This window comes from Falco cherrug, chromosome 3, assembly GCF_023634085.1.
Source record: "Falco cherrug isolate bFalChe1 chromosome 3, bFalChe1.pri, whole genome shotgun sequence".
Lineage (NCBI taxonomy): Eukaryota > Metazoa > Chordata > Aves > Falconiformes > Falconidae > Falco > Falco cherrug.
Window position 1 is genome coordinate 58,052,588 of NC_073699.1, and position 17,557 is coordinate 58,070,144.

Genomic DNA, 17,557 nt, shown 5'->3' on the forward strand with positions numbered 1-17,557 from the left:
TGGTGTGTTTACAAATAAAGCTAATTAAGATTTTGTAGAACTGAGGACTATTTCATACAAGTATCAAGAGATTTAATGTCAATATGTAGCACTTTGCATGACTCATAGAGCCTCTAGTATGTACAGGTATTTTTAGCCTGATCATTACATGACTGGCCTAGCTCAGAAAGAAATGTGAAAATACATAGTTGGAAACAACTCTTCCAAACAGCAAAATAATTGTGTAAATATATAACTGGAACAAAATCCTACAGCTGATGTATAACACAGGAAATTCCATTTCAGCATATTTCTTGATGCTTAATCCTGCCAGGTGGAATGGATCAACAAAAAGGGAGAAGTTACAGTACATTGTGAAAAAATGTTATACATTTGTGGAGGTCATCCAACAAGACAGAGGGAAACTCCACAAAGCGGCTACAACTCTCATTGCTTAAGTTCAGCCTGGTTCAAGCCCAGTGTCTATCTGTATAATTACGATTATTTAAGTTTCAATTTATCAGTATCTTCCAAAAAGCCTCTTTTTACTGAAATTAATTTTCAAGATATTTCCTTAATTTGTTCCAATATATACATATTAATTTCAATTAAGATATAGCAGTACTGGAATAACAGTTGGGGTAGGGAAAAAGACACTTTCTACAATTTGCTCACATTAGTTTCTTCAGATTGTCTCCAAAATGATTCAATAATAGAAGAGTGCCTTATAATTTTCAACAGCCTCATTGAGCACTGAATCTGTGAAAAGATGAATGTGTCAGCACAATGTCATGACTCGGCATACTATTGCTGATTGAAGCAATCAAATTCAGAGGAAAATAAAATATTAAGAGGGAACTGTTGAGCATGGCAGCTGAGAGAATAATTGGAGATCTCCATAATGCGTCACTGCAAATCAGATTTGGAATGTTAAAAGAAAAGAGAGTGGATATCTCATATGAAACCTGAAGGTATAATTGGTAAGATTTTTAATTAAATTAAAAAAAAGATGAGAGAGGAAATTATTTCCATAGACAGCACGACTAGTAACTGCCTTTCAGGAACAGAGTGTTGGGTTCTTAAGTGCATTTCAAGGTTAAGTTTAAGCTCAAGATTAACTTTAATAGGCATACTAGCTCTAGACAATTTTGTCCTTAGGTTCCTTAGACCTACTCTTTCAGCCATTAGATATATATGAAATAACATGAGAGCAAAGAACTAGGATTTGGTGGTTTTGTAATAAGAAATAGTTATATATAGTAATGTGTATTTCCATGTGGTTGCATAGTGGTTACAATAGAGTGTGAGGATCGACATCTAAGACAATGCCATACACTTTGCAATTTTCAAAATCAACTGAATTGAGAAAAGGAGCCTCACACCCCCCAGACTCCATGTCTCAGCATTCGCTTCAGTACAGATTTTCCTTAAAGACTGGCTTTGCAAGGTGCAAGAGCATATTTGACCAGAGGTCGCTGCCCAGAGACCTTCAGAAGACAGGCAGTTCTGAAAACAAGCAGTGGTATCTGTGCCAGAGGCAGCCTCCAGTGTCTCCACTCTGGGGCAGGAGTGCTGCTCTCCCTCCCTGCGTGGCTGGGGCCGCTTGCTTTCTTGCAAATTCTTGTGAACTGTGGGTGATGTGTTGAAATTGCCCTTTTTGCTCTGGATTGAGTAAAGCTTGCTCTATATTGAGTCAGGTCCAGAAAGGCCAGCAGTAACTACTGCTAGTAAATGAGTATTAGCAAAGAAAAATGCCAAAAATGAGGGGGCAAACTCTGGTAGTGAAAGATTAAAGTGTGTTAGGATTCGTTACATGTGTAGGCTAGTAACACACATTTCACAAGTGTCTGTAATAGATCGTCTTTCTTTGTGCAATTGTATTTTCCATTTACTCTCTATCCTGAGCCAAGCACGGGGCCCAGGGAGACTGCCCCTTTTACTTCAGCCCAAGCCCCAGGGGTGCTTAACAAACAGTCTGGCCAGGGGACTGCAAAGTCTGCAGGGGTGGGTGCCTGCTTGCTATTGCCACAAAAGAGAACTTGAAAGGTTTTGAATAGTGATGAGTCTTGGTCAAATGAGCCAGCATTTAAGTGAGCCAGCAATATGTATATACTAAACCAAAATATATATTCCCCTCCCATCCATCATTTTCAGAAAATGAGTGGAGCTATCTTAATTTTTAATGCAAGTTGAGGACTTGCTGTTCACATTAGAGCTAACGTGTTCTCCACTCTTCCTGATAACATGTTTAAAAATAAAACCTCAAATCTCTTGCCTAAGCAGCATTAATCTACTAGATTTTAACCATCAATCATCAATTGGCTTTTATGAACAATGAGGTAAACAAAAAAAAAAAAAAAAGAAGGATGTTTTAAAACTGCTTTTACAGACCGTGAGCTACAGGCACCTGTTTTCCCTGTCTCCTCTTTGAATTCAAGGCGGTATTTTTGCTGAACATCACAAGGTGGGATATGATTTGCTAACAATACTTGTCCATATTTTATATCAAGCATCTGTTAGTATTTCAGTATCTTACTTCAAAGAATGCAAAACTTAATGCAGGTCAAGTCCCAGACATATTTCAGACACATGGATTAACTGAAGAAAATCATTAAGAGGGTAAATCCCTAAAACATGAGCAAGTATAATGATGTACAAAATGCTTATCTCATTTCAGATTCTACTCATATGCTAGCCTGTAGCTGGATTCCTTTTTTTTTTTTCTGATTTCTGTATCTTCAGAAGGTATATGAAGGCCATTATGTAATCCAGTGTTTTTTATAGCAAACTAAAACTATGCTGAAGAGATTAAATGAAGCTATTTTTAGCCAAACTAATTGTAACAATTTCACTAAGAACATAAGCTGCAGATGTCTCCTAAGGTAAAAAGCAAGACAATGGAAGAGCTAGTAAGATAAAAAGCTACCAACTACAGAAAAATAACGGATCCAAATTACATTAAATTATGCAATTCTGCCCAACACTCCCCCTAGTGGTTTTGACCACAGAGATGAGCATGAAGTCCTATCCACGCAAAATTCTCCAGCCTAATGACAACATGTCCCGTTAATAGGATTAAGTACCTTCTCATCAGATAAGTAGAACATGGAAAAATCCCTGACACTCCCAGCAATTAGATCAGAACACAGCCCGACCCCTTCCTGACGCAGGGAGCAATTTTGCAGAGGAGGTGTTTCGGTATTAATGGTAAATATGTTGGGTTTTTTTACTTTTCTTTGGTAATGTATTTGTATTTCTTTGCAAATTTAATTGGTCTTTCGCTATAAATGTAAAGGTACAATATGCAAGTAACTATAACAAGTAAATCCAGGCTATAAATACATCTAGGCTCTTAATTTACATTCGCACTTGCAGCTGATGGCTGCATCTCCAAGAAGGCTATACTGCCTAAGAAGGCGGCATTTAAATACTGTGTTCACTTAATCAAATGATAACTATAAAGTGTAGTTGCATGTTTTTTTAAAAATACACTTTTCTCCTCTAACTGCTCTTGAGATGGAAATAAAGCAAATGGCATTTCCTCCCCTTATTTTGTAGGACTTTCTTTCAACTGCTGATGTGTTTGCTTACAAAACTGATCTAATTGCCAATTGCTTGGCACGCCTATTATTGTGTCTGCTACATTAACTATTATCCTGAAGGACAATGAAAGGAATTGCATGTTTGGAGATGAAGAAGGGAACAACATTCTAGAAATTCCCCTTTTTAAGTTTTGCAATAACGTTTAGCATGGATGCATTTATAGAATGAACTAAGAACATAGTGTGAGACCAGTAATTAGTGTGTTTCACAAGGTAGAAAAGGGACAACTGAGCTGCATAAGCTTTTGGTTTTATATATATATCTATGTCCTGATTCTGTTACAACACTGTGCAAACTCAGTGGAATTAATCTAGTTGGTCTGAATAGATGATGAAAAATGAGATCAAGCTTCTTACTTATGTTTTCACTAACAGTAGCATTTAGGTGCATGTTACTGATCTCCGAAACCATAGTTTAAGTAAAAATTAATGGAAACTTTTGTAATACTTAGTAAACATTACACCTAGGCATTTGAGCATCATGAAGATGCTTACTTTAACTGCACTGACCTGCTTCTTTAACAGAAAGAACATGAAGTCCTCTTGGTTATTTATAATATACGTGCTATGGCTGAATGGTCATCAGTGTGCACCAACAAGGCAGGAAGAAATGAATCTCCAGGAAAACCTGAAAGGTAAGTAGCATTTTCTTACCAAAAGTGTGCGAAGCCCCTGGGTACAGGTCTCCAGTCTCCTGGTGCATTTTGACTTCCACACTCACTGGCATCAAGAGGATCCACTTTCATGTGTGGAGCTCAAAAACCATCATATGACTACATGCATACACACACATACAATGGGGAGATTAAAAAAAAAACAGGATGAGAAAGTAAAGGGATTAACAGTTAAGCATCCCCTTACAAAAAAGTATTTACAGCATTTTTATAGGTGATTTTGTTCCTCATAAATCATTGGAATATAAACTGAACCCAAAATTCAATTCAACAGGTTTTGAATAATTTTGTTTATATAATCTTTGAAAATGTTTATTCTACAATTATATACTTTGTTGGAAAAGATGGTTATTACAAATAATTGAAGTAAAATTACTTAATTTAGAAAAAAACCCAGCCATTCTGCTTATACTCACTTTCAAATTTTGTGAATAGGAATCCCAAGAGGATCAGCCATGAAATATTCCTTTGTTTCAGTCTACATTAATAATATTACTGTAACAAACACAGTTAGGGGAGGGGAAGAAAGGCATAAAGGAAGAAATGACTGACATGTGCTTTTGGCAGTGTCAGAGTGATATATTCTTTACTTGTTTTGTATAGCTCCAGTGATATTTCAAGGTATTTCTGCAAAGGGAATAAATACAGACAAAGGAAAGGCAAGCATGCAGAGCTTCAAGGTGCAATGTGTGGGCCAACCTGGGCTTTCAACAAAACTCTATGGTCATTACTTCACAGAAAGCCTAGAGATAGTATTTTTATGAATACTGAGCATACCTGCTCAGTTGTAGCAACCTGCTGAGCAACCTGCTCTAGTTGACCCTGCTTTGAGCAGAGGCGTTGAACTCAATGATCTCCAGAGATGCTTTCCAGCCTCAACTGTTCTGGGGGACAGCTGAATGTATAGCCTGAGTTGCACACAGATGATCACTGGCAAAGGCTCTGGGACGGATTCTTATCTGATGAAATTGTCTTGGCTCTGTTATTCAGCATTCATTATCTCAAGATTTGGCTCCGCAACTGTAGGGAAACATAGAGCTGTTTCATTCTCCTTCATCATCAATGCATGACAATTTGTGATAGTGTTAAAATCTGATTAAGTCACTGTATAATTTGGCTTTTTTTTTAGTATTATCTGATGTTGGAGAGAAGTATGTAGATGAAGAAGTAAAGAAAGCTTTGATTGGTATTAAGCAGATGAAAATTATGATGGAAAGAAATGAAGATAAGCACATAAATCTGATGAAAACCTTGAAGAAGAGCAGTGAAGAAAAACAGGTAACAAGTGCATCTGGGGTTTTGGGGTTTTTGTTTGTATTTTTGTTAAGTTGTGGGTATTTTTAATTACAGATGAGGCAGGTTGTGCACAGATTTAGCATAGTCTCCTGAAAGTAGTACAGCATGCCATTGTGCTTAGGCCAATAAGCAACCCAGAAGGGATCCCTTGGTGTCTCCCTTTTTCTGGGAAAGGTGAAAACCACACTGTATGTACACTAAGCAGCATGCATCTCTTTATGTAGTCACAGGACTGATAGGAAATCTGCTTCTGTCCCTTTCTTTCCTAGCAGAAGAAAACTCTCCTGGCATCTCTAAAGAGGTTCTCACTGCCTGTCTCCTGGAAGCAGGAGCTGGGCCAACAGGCATCCTTTACTAGCCTATCAGGAACCTGGATGTCCATATTTCAGAAGTTAAAACATCAGTTCATATTTACCAATTTCTTAGGAAAGAGCTTGCCCGCTGGCAGGACTCTGGCAGACTGAGGTTTCAACCCTGAGGGAAGCTTTCAGACTGCGCTGGAATAAAGCACTGACCAAGAGCACCACCTGCCTCACTGGTGCCTCTTCCAAATTGCACGGTTCTTTTGAAAGCTAGAGGTGAAGACTTTCCATCCTTCCTCAGAAATACAGCTTTCTAACTGAGTGGCATACTGTTAATTTTCCCCTGTGGCTGAATGTCTAAGCTATTTCTACAATGAAACTGGAAGTGTGAGCACTAGACAAAATACAGCTGAGTAACCACTAGTTAGCAAGTCACCTTCTCCTAGGCCGCCCTGGTTGCAAGATAAAACATGTTATCTTGAGACCTAAGCTCTCATTTTATTCTGCAATTGGGAGGTAACCAGCAGCAGCCTAGGCATAGTCAAGCTGATGGTGACCATCATGTGCAGATACAGAAGTTCTGCAGTAAAAAGAGACAGCATGCTGTGTGTGGACTCAAACACTACTTTGGTGAGAGAACCCGAGTTTTCTAACATCCAGAAGCCAGAGCTGCTGCAACAGCAGTGTGTTGAATAAAGCATCACACTTACTGCTTATGTCTAGAAATCTCCTGCTTCGCTGAATTCACACAAAGGCAACTGTATAAAGGTGTTCTGTGCAGAATGTCCAGCAGTCCTGCCCTGCATGTCTTCACACACCTCAGGCTACAAGATGGTTCCCAGCTTGCTTTGCAAACATCAGGCCTTCAGGAAAATATCAAAGCCACAAATGATAATGTGCTGTAGAGAAAATACAGGGGATCATGGGAATTTCAAGTGTCCTAGTGCAATGCCTAGCTCAGAGCCATCTGCTCAGATGATCCTGAGAACTAGACATTACTGTATATTTTAAAAAGTACAAAGATTCTAACTATTGCTTTAAATTAAGTTGAAGAAAATTTCCCTCTTGCCCCAGCATCTGGTAGGTAGTTTAAACTATTTGTATCAGCAAGCCCAAAAGTACCTGATAGCTTTCTAACATCTTTAGGAACACCAGTACACTGCCATGATCTGTGCTGTTTTTAGCTTTTACTGGATGATTTCATTTACGCAGAACTTACACCCACAGCTAGAGTTCATAAAACACTGAATAAATGTATTAGATCAGAAAATAATTAAACATAGGCTATGAAGACCACAGTTACTGTCTCTACCCAGCACATTCTGACAGAAGTTTTCTTTACTGTGAGCTGCTTCCCTATTGAAATGCTGCCAGAAAGGAGTAAGACTGACCAAATAAAAGGTTTCTGTCATACACAGCAACAACTTGGAACATTGTTTGGAAACATAAACTATTAAAATACGTTGTGCCTGAAAAAAAAAAAATTAATGATGTGCAACCTACTTCAATAGGAAGTCTTTCTGCCTTTCCATTGCCAAATCTGCTCTAAAAAGCTGCTTCTGATCTGCTCAGCTTTGTGCTCTACCTGATAAACAATGATACAGTAAATAGAAGCAACATTGTAAAATGTGTCTTGATTCCCTTCAGTGTGGAAGGAGTGCCTCACACTTCCACAGAAGCAGGAAGAAAGCCCCTTACTTGAGTCTTTTGATTAGTATAATTCCAGAGAAATTGCTATACTTTTACTTATTTCTGCATTAAAGGAAGAATTTATGTATGGTAAGGACCTAGCCTCTTGAAATATCACACCCTTGAAGAACAGAGCAAAGCTACAAAAAAGGGCTGTTTGTGGAACAGATGAATACTGCAAATGTTGTATGGAGAAAAAATGATACCAGTTGAGCACATGACCTTGTGAGAGGATGAATGCATCTTTCACAGACAGGTGTGTGTTTTATTTTCAAAACCTAAAAGATCCAGGTAGACTGTAGAGACACATCTGGTTTTGTAGACTGTGCCCTTTGAGAGAACAACATCAGAAAAACCCTGTAAGAAAAGTTTTTCAATTTTCAGTTCCCTCCATATGTGACTGCAGCTGAGAAGACAACTTAATGGTTAGGGACTAGCAACAAAAAGAAACCATAATAGTCCAAATGAGTGATCAATGCCAGGATAAGTATTTAGAATATTAATCTGAAAATTGCCCTCAACTGAATCTTTTTTCTTACTTAGCAAGCCTTGCAACTTATGGATGAAGTAAAAGCAAGACTAGAAGAAGAAGAAAGACAATGTCACATATCCTTGAAAAATTTATGGGATGAATGTGAATCTTGTTTAGAAAGTACCTGCATGAGATATTATACAACTTGCAAACACGGGTTTTCAACATTTAGAAGAAAGGTAGGAAAAGATTTTGTGTCTTGGAAATACTCTTGAATTCACCTAATAGTTTTAGAGAGAGCACATTTTATTTTCTCAATACCAGATCTGCCAATTATATCAGGTTATTAAAATTAATTTGATTTGGAGGGTCTGCAAATAACTGTGAAGTTTTATGACAGAGATTATATACAATTATATTCATTGAACACTGAGCCAAAATGTGTTCAGTTGCACCTGGTGTGACTACATGGACACTGATTATTCCCCTGACTCCAACAGAGTTACTCAACATACACAGTGTTGTCTCTCACAGCAGGATTTGCATTAAGATGCTCAATAACTGTGTGTGAAGAATATCACACAGAATATGGTCTATCTGAAAATCAGCAGAATTAAAAGTGTAGATATAGTTAGCAAAATTCCATGGGAAAAAAATCACCTCCTTGTACAACATCATTCTTTCCAATGTTTATTTTATTTTAAATCTACTCTCGAGTAACAAAATAGCTTTAAAATGTTCAACTGATTTTTAATAAAGGAAACTGTCAGCAAAGGAGACCCCTTTAATTCTACAAGAAAGAAAATGTGCTTCCCTGGCTGGGACATTATTATTATTACAAGATTTTTAAAATTGTAATAACATTTTTTATTTGGCCGTATGCTTTAAGTGCAGCTTAACAACCAAAACCGCACAATTACTGCTACTGAAATTTCAGTCAGATTACCTAGCTTTCACATCCCCAGGCACTGCAAAAACACAGTAACTTGTGTGTTTCAGAAGTGACAAGCTTTAGAGCAAAGGTGTTTAAACATTTGTGCATATTCTTAAAATTATTCAGGTAAAAATGTGGAAGATATTAAATTTAAGACTATTGGTGATACTTTTGGCTTTTTAGATAACTTTCATGGATACCTCAAGTGTATCTCTTGGCCTTTCAAGAGTCTGTGGATATCAGGTTGAAATTCTTGCAGTAGAAGTTATATACTGCACTGTCACTGTCTTTGACCCTCTTGGTTACTTCCTCACTGAGCTATATGGGGTTTTTGAAGCAATCAAAGTAAGAAATGTGTTGTGACCTGAATCATTTTAAAAAAAGAGGACAAGGGTGATAGCTGTGGCTGATGATACACAGGCAGTAGGGGCAATAGGGGCTTAGGCTGTTCCTGCAGGGCTGTTTCACAATTCACCTTCCCTCTGAACTGCACTAGTGGTCAGCTCAAGCAGCTGATCGAATCAAAAGAAAAAAAACTATATGTATATGCATATGTATATTTATATGCGCATGTATATGTGTATCTCTCCCTCTCTCTCTCCATCTCCATCTCCATCTCTATCTCTGTCTCTATCTTCTGTGAGTTTGGCAGGGTGCTTCAAAACCTTTACCATTTTGCTAATGCCATGAAGCGTGGCTCCACACGCCACTGCATCTGCTCAGGCAAAGGTGGTGCGTTAAAGCACAAAGCAGGGAACCAGTGGCTGAGACCCAGGGAGTGGGAACTCTCTAAAGCAGAGTCAACACTTGACCTCTTCCATCATCAAGCCATGGACCCGGAACCACTGTTGCATTGATTTTAATGGGTTTCCATTTGCACAAGGATGTAAGGACTTGGCTGTTGGTGAGAGAGGACAGGGTGTTTACAGATCACAGAGAGAACAATTGCCTTCTGTTCCCTACACTGTGCATAAGTACCACGGAAATGTTTCCAAGATAAAGTCCAAATTGTTTGTTGGAAGAAACCCAAACGCCAATACTAACTTCAAGCCTCCACAGATTAAAGGCCAACTGGCAACACTTTTACTCCAGATCTGATTTAGAGCTAATGATTTAGACTGAACATACTTTCATTCTTTAGAGTCTAGTGTCTTAAATTACTTTGGAGAATATGGTGAGTTTGCAGTTATTAAGAGGGCACTGTTTCTATGGGTATTTGAAAGATAAAAATTGGAACCACTTCCTTGAGCGATGAAAAACTGTTAACTTGTCAGGCAGCTGATCTATCTCCTTCTTATACACAGGTTGAAGATTTTTTGAGGAAAATACCTCCGCTCATTTTTACTTTTCATGAGGATCAAGAAAAAGACATCCAATTTAATGAAAAGCCTGAGAAAGAGGATACCCAGCTAGAAAAAATGGAAGATTTATTTAGACAATTATTATCAGATATGGGCTCAGTATTTAACAGAAGTATCATATTTTTCAAGCAGATGCAAAGAGAATTTGACCAGTCTTTTCAAATGTATTTCATGTCTGATCTGGACTTGAATGAGTCCCCCAGCATGACAGCTTTACCTGAGGACATCACCAGAAATAATGGCTCACAGAAAGGCTGGAATATACCTGGTTTCTTACAGACAGTTTTTGATTTCAGTAAGACGGTGTTTGAAGGTGTCAGTGAGGTGATTACTGAAGCATTTGATGAATACAGAGATAGTAGAAGAGATGTGCCAGAACAAGCCAAAGGCAAGTGTTAGAAAATGAAAATCAACTGCACTGTCAATGACATCAGATCCCTTGGGATTGCTAAACTATGGGTAATGATTCAGTTCGCAGTATGTTAGTGTGAGATACTGTGTTGAAGCTCTGGAGGCTTTCTTGGTTAAACAGGCATGGGCAGAGGATAACTTCATCAGTTAAATATAAAGGTACAGATCACCTAGAAATCTCAAAGAAATGTCACAGGGGGACTTACGGGTTCTACATAGCCTGATTTCCACAGCAATTCTCGAAGAATTTGCAGTTCCTCAGAAGTGCTTGAATTCATGATGGATGCAGGTTTTTAAAAGGCTGACTGACAGGTCTGATCTCAGCATTTGTCACGATATGATTTATATCATATCCTATTGACATGTCACCAATTCTAAAAAATTAGGGTAGTTCTGTGACATGTCAAGTCATATCCCTGCCCTTTCCAAATCACACTAAACTCAGTCAGACAGCTGCAAGCCCTATTCCAGGCTACCGCAGCAATGTGGTGTGCCAATCAAATACAAACCAGCCATCATGTTTTCCAATGACCAGAAAAAATCTGGGCATAAGATTGGTTTCAGGTGATAACTCTCAATGGAGGAAAAAAATCATAATCAATTTTTAGAGTACAGAAAAGCCTTATCCTTCATATTTTACTAGCACAAACAGAAAAAGAAGCATCATCCAAATACATGCTGGTGCCTGTCTATAAGGAGATCACAGTAAGCACATGCCATAACTCTGAGTGGCAGGTAAAGTTAAGTGATTCTTCAGTAGCATTTTTAAATTTTTCCTGTATCATGACCCATGTGACCTCAGAAAAAAGCTTTGGTAATGGGCTCTTATCTAGCTGTATGTGATTATGAAACATTTTGACTACTAAGGGTCAAAGAGATCTTACCAGAACTTGCATGTTGTAGAAGTAACATGTAATAATATTAAAAATTGTTTGGCTGTTAGTGGGGAATACGCTACTATGCCTTTATAAGGGAATATACTATAGTGGCATGAATTCCTTGGAAGAAAACATCTTCTTTGTATCTTCTTTGTATCTTCTCCTGACTTCTACTTTGTAATATTTTATTCCTTTTTTCTTTTTTTTAGTTGTTTGGTTTGTTGTTGGGGTTTTTTTGGGGGGGTGGGAGGAGGGTGAGCACGGAAATTATGTCAGTCATTTCAGATTAAGGGCAAGAAATTATATTCTAGCACACACAGTAGGTAACAAATGTACATTTATCAAGACCCTAAGCTTAATGACAGTCTAAAAATACTGTGACTTCATTCTAGATCCTGACAGAAGAGGCATGTTCTCAAAAATTGTGTCAGGGCGCCAGAGACCTCAGTGCAGGGAGCTTCGAGAGAACTCCTCTGGATGCCCACAGTTTCATGAGAGATGTCAGAAATGTCAAGACAATCTTTTGCATGGTAAATAGACATTTTCCAATTATTTTTCTCTTTAATGAATTGATCAGCAGTTTGTAGATTTTTAGGTTGTCATTTTCTACTGCGCTGTTTCCATATTTTTGGAATTAACATTGAGTCACAGAGGTTTTACTGTAACTACGGATACACTCTTCCTCATTCCAGATGATTTCAATTACCTTTCCCCACTGTCTCCACAGAGTGTCAGTATAACTCAGTTGTTAACATACCACTGGTGGTGCAAAAAGTTGTACACTCTCTAACAAAATAACTATATATTTTGTTAGAGTTGCCATCCTGCAGAGAAGCAAGAGGTCAGGCAGTAATCGATCTTGCCTGGGTGCAGAAGTGCTGAACAGAAAATGAGGAGAAGCTCAAACTCCTGACTCTTGCTTCTCCTGCAGTCAACCAGATGTAACATCAAATAGCATTCAGCTCCTCGCAAGGAAGCAAGCACTGAAGATCCTATAATTACTCTTTGCTGAACCGTGTCAGCAAACAAGGCTGATATTAAAGACAAAAAAGGGGACTGCTAGTCAGTATATAAGGAGATGGAAAAGCTTTGGCATGCACCTTCCATGGACACCTGGAAAAAAACATTTGTACTGCATGACCTAGAACTGCTCTCACGACTCCCACTGCAGCATAGCACATCTGTATTTCCAGAATTATTTAAGTCTTAAAAGCCACAGAATATGCTTAAACCTGTGTCTTCAGAATATCTCCAGTGTAGCAAATACTAATGATCCAATGACACATTTTGAAAAGAACACTAGACCACTTCCATCTCAGTAAAAGTATGTGTCTACAAATCTGTATCACGGACACCAGTTAGTATCTGTGGTTACTGTACTATCAGCCTGAGGGTGTCCTTTGACATTCTTATTTGACAGGAAATAAATTTTACTTTTCCACAATAATTTTTGTATCGGTTAAATAGGTCCTTTTTAAAAATCTGTATTTTAGTAAAGAAAAAACCACAGCACACTTCAGTTCTGAATTCATGGCAGATGATACTAGTCACATACTAATATCTAGCTATTGTTAGGTAAATATTAGGCCTTAACACTCAACAGGAATAGTAATATACAAGCTTTCTTATAATAAGCTGTACGATAGAATCATAGACTGGTTCAGGTTGGAAGGCATCTTTAAAGATCATCTAGTGCAGGGGTCCTCAAACTTTTTAACCAGGGGGCCGGCACACGGATGCAGTGGCAGGCAGCCATCTGCGGCTGCTTGGTTTCCCCCCCAACCCCCGGCGGGGGGGTTCTGTAAATACCGGGGGCCGGATTGAGGACCCTGGGGGGCCGTATCCGGCCCGCAGGCCGTAGTTGGAGGACCCCTGATCTAATGCAACCCCACCTGCAATAAGCAGGGCCATCTTCAACTTGATCAAGTTGCTCAGAGCCTCATCCAGCCTGACCTTGAACGTTTCCAGATATGGGGCATCTACCACCTCTCTGGGAAACCTCTTCCAGTGTTTCACCACCATAATGCAAAAAATGTCTTCCTTATATTGTCTAAATCTACCCTGTTTTAGTTTAAAACCATTACCCCTTGTCCTATTGCAACAGGCCCTACTGAAGTGCCTGTCCCCCTCCTTCTTATTAGCCCCCTTAAAGTACTGAAAGGCCACAATAAGGTCTCCCTGGAGCCTTCTCTTCCCCAGGCTGAACAATGCCAGCTCTGTCAGAAGACAGAAGCCTGTCTTCATAGGAGAAGTGTTCCAATCCACTGATCATCTTTGTGGCCCTCCTCTGGACCCCCTCCAACAGGTCCCTGTCTTTCTTGTGCTGAGGCCCCAGAGCCAGACGCAGCGCTGCAGTGGGGTCCCACCAGAGCAGGGCAGAGCAGAATCACCTCCCTCGACCCACTGGCCACACTTGTTTCAATGCAGCCCAGCAGAGGTTGGCCTCCTGAGCTGCAAGCGCGTGTTGCTGGCTCATGTCCAGCTTTTTATCCACCAGTGCTCCCAAGTCTTTCTCTGCAGGCCTGCCTTCAAGCCTTTCATCCCCCAGCCTGTATTGAAACTGGGGATTGCCCTGACCTGTGTGCAGAACCTTGCACTTGGCCTTGATGAACCTCACAACGTTCACACAGGCTCACTTCTCAAGTTTGTCCAGGTTCCTCTGGATGGTGTCCTGTCCCTCAGGCATGTCAGCCACACCACTCAGCTTGGTGTCATCTGCGAACTTGCTGAGGGTGCACTCAATCCCACTAAACAGTACTGGTCCCCACACAAACCCCTGAGGGATACCACTTGTCACCAGTCTCCATCTGGACATCGAGCTGTTGACCACTACCCTCTGGATGCAACCATCAAACCAATTCATCATCCAATGAACAGTCCACTGATCATGGAATCATAGAATCATTTAGGCTGGAAAAGACCTTTAGAGATCACCAAGTCCAACTGTTAACCCAACACTGCCAAGTCCACCACTAAACCATGTCCCTAAGTGCCACATCTACAAATCCATATCTCCCTAATTTAGAGAGAAGGATGTTGTGAGGGACCATGTCAAAGGCCTTACAGAAGTCCAGACAGACGACATCTGTAGCTCTTCCCTTATACACCGAGGTAGTCACTCCATTGCAGAAGGCCACTAGGTTGGTCAGGTGGGACTTGCCCTTGGGGAAGCCACATTGGCTGTCTCAAATCGCCTCCCTGTCCTCCATGTGCCTTAGCATAGCTTCTAGGAGGATCTGTTCCATGATCTTCCCAGGCACAGAGGTGAGACTGACAAGTCGGTAGTTCCTAGGGCCCTCCTTTCTACGCTTTTTAAAAAGGGGTACAACGTTTTGCTTTTTCCAGTCACTAGGGACTTTGCCTGACTGCCATGACTTCTCAAATATCATGGAGAGTGGCTTGGCAACTACATCAACCAATTCTCTCAGGACTCTGGGATGCATCATCATCAGGACCTATGTATATTCATGTTCCTCAAGTGCTCTCAAACCTGATCTTCTCTTACAGTGCGAAAGACTTTGCTCCCCCAGTCCCTGCCTTGCATCCCACTACTTGGGATGGATTGACAATGGAATACGAACAATTAAAAAAAAAAAACACAACAATGTATAAGGAGATTACGAAGGTGCCATATGTAAAATCTACAATTCCTATTTAGTATAACAGAAAATCTATTGCCATGACATATGATATAAACCTTAAAGTACTTGGTAAATCATTGTAATACAGCAAATGGGATAACTAATCCATTTAGTCATTATGAACCTAAACAAAATCTACCAAAATAGGTTAGCAAGAATTACTCTTTTTAAGTATTATTTAAACACCGACCCAAAACATACCCCCTTGCTAGACTATTTAACAGTTTTCTGTACTTCAGATAGAAAAGAAAAAGTACAAGACATTACATTCCTATAAGCTTCATGGTGGCTGTCTTTTCTAACAGATTGCCCAAATGTTCCCGAACTGCACATAAAGTTTGATGAAGCCTTTAAACTGGTTAATCTCTCAGAGAAGCAGTATGAGCAGATTCTCCAGGTGGTTCAGCGTCATACAGAAGACACTTCCTACTTGTTGAACAAAATGAAAGAAAGATTTGGGTGGGTGTCTGAGTTATCCAATATGACCATCGGACCAGAAAACATTTTCAATATAGTTAAGGTAAGGGTTGTCTGCTGAAGGGAGCTACTGCACAGTGCTGTCTTTGACCTATGCATTGCTCATAGTTATGCTCTTGGGGATTGTGGATGTTTGTACATGTGTAATGTTTGGTTTTTACAACACAAAGTTCCTACTCATCTTGAATTGATGTATGCTTGATAATCCCTTGATGAGCTCAAACTCCAGAGATTAGAAACTATTTTCCTTTAAATCCTTTTAGTCTGACGGATGGCTGACAGGCTAACCTGAATCACTGTCTTATAAGAATAAATTGACACTAGCAGCTTTGACTGGCCTCAGATTACCTTCACAGATAAATTTCACTGTACCGGTCAGTAACACATCCTTATTGGATCCCTGAATATCCAGTTATATGTCTATATCTGTACCTATATATCCCAAAGCTCAAAGGTGGCAAATGTTATGCAGATTATTGCAGTGGACGCTGCATATCTGTAACAGCATCTGTCAATATTCCAATAAATACATCATGACTAACTGTATCTAACACACAAGAATATATCCAAGGTAAATACAATCCATTTTGCTGGGTGAAGGACAAGTCCTTATTCTCCCTTCCAACTCAGAAATCCAATGTACTACTATTACTACATGAACTTTATATGAAACAATTGTGCAGTCCACCAAAAAAAGCACAAAATCAGGAACAAGGGGACAGGTAATATTTAAGGACACTTTCCCAACTGAGTCCAAGCTATCTGCTCTAGAAAAAAAACCCTACAGAAGTCAGTCTGGTTTTGAAAAACACACAGGAATGAGTAATTTCAATCACACAAACTTTGTCTTGAAATTAGTGGGACGACTCACATGCAAGTTTTCATTAGCAGAACAGAAGCTCTTTATAGATGTAGTTCCTGGTACAAATATTAAGATGCAGTTCTTTAATATGGTCCTGCAGTGCCGTGTCAGCTCTTCCCACCACCTACAATAAAATTCAGACACCCACTGTCTTTTCAAGAAGAAAGTAATTTCAAGAAAGCATACAAATGTAAAATATTGCTCTGTTTAATTTCCCATTAAAGACAGTAGGCACAGTAGGTAGAAACAAAACTGAAAATATGCACTAGTTTGTAGTGTCTAAAGTACTGATTTGTTCTCTTCTAGGTGGTACCTGGGGATCCCTCTGGTAAAAATGAAACTGTGGTAGAGGTGAATATTCTGACTTCACCTACTTTCACCATCAAAGTTCCCTCCAACTTAGATCCAAAGAGTGGTGAATTCATTGAATACATAGCTGGGAAAGCACTGCAACTATATAAGCAGAATTTTTAAGTGGTAAGTTCATTCTTTCTCCTTTCATAGAGAACACAATTCTTCATAAGAGGTGCTTACATTGGAATTAATTTTAGTTGGAACAGGATTCAGTCCTGGTATATACAAGACAGTCTCCTCAGAAACACACATTGATTGAGACAAACAAGCATTATGGAAAACAAAAACAAGTACTCAATGTTCTAGCCTGCAAAACACAGACATGATGATATTAAAAATTTTGCCTTATTAACTGTGAAACCCTGGATCTTTAAGCAGCATCTGGGATGAGGTAATGTGATGATAAATATTACTTCAGAAGAGAACTGCCTCACAACCACAGTCCAGAGCTTTGGCATTGGAAACCACGTCTTTGTGTTCATTCATCACAAATGAACTGGAATTACCATGTTCATTATGGGTTTTATTTTTGGCAGTTTTTCAGAGCATGCTCTGTATCATTTTTGATGATAAAGGAGTGCAAAGTTGGAATCAGCACCAGGACATGAAAGAGCTCTCTTACCAT

At 39.3% G+C, this 17,557-nt stretch overlaps 1 protein-coding gene across 1 annotated transcript; it reads left to right on the top strand.

Moving 5' to 3' along the window:
- Positions 1-3,086: 3,086 nt before the first annotated feature.
- CLUL1 (clusterin like 1) lies at positions 3,087-17,055 on the top strand. The gene is made up of 8 exons (XM_014285768.3): positions 3,087-3,186; positions 4,107-4,216; positions 5,385-5,533; positions 8,086-8,253; positions 10,253-10,697; positions 11,991-12,128; positions 15,545-15,759; positions 16,885-17,055. Exons 2-8 carry the CDS (start codon positions 4,114-4,116, stop codon positions 17,050-17,052), a joined length of 1,386 nt encoding a protein of 461 aa, XP_014141243.1. The 5' UTR covers positions 3,087-3,186; positions 4,107-4,113; the 3' UTR covers positions 17,053-17,055.
- The last annotated feature ends 502 nt before the right edge of the window (positions 17,056-17,557 follow it).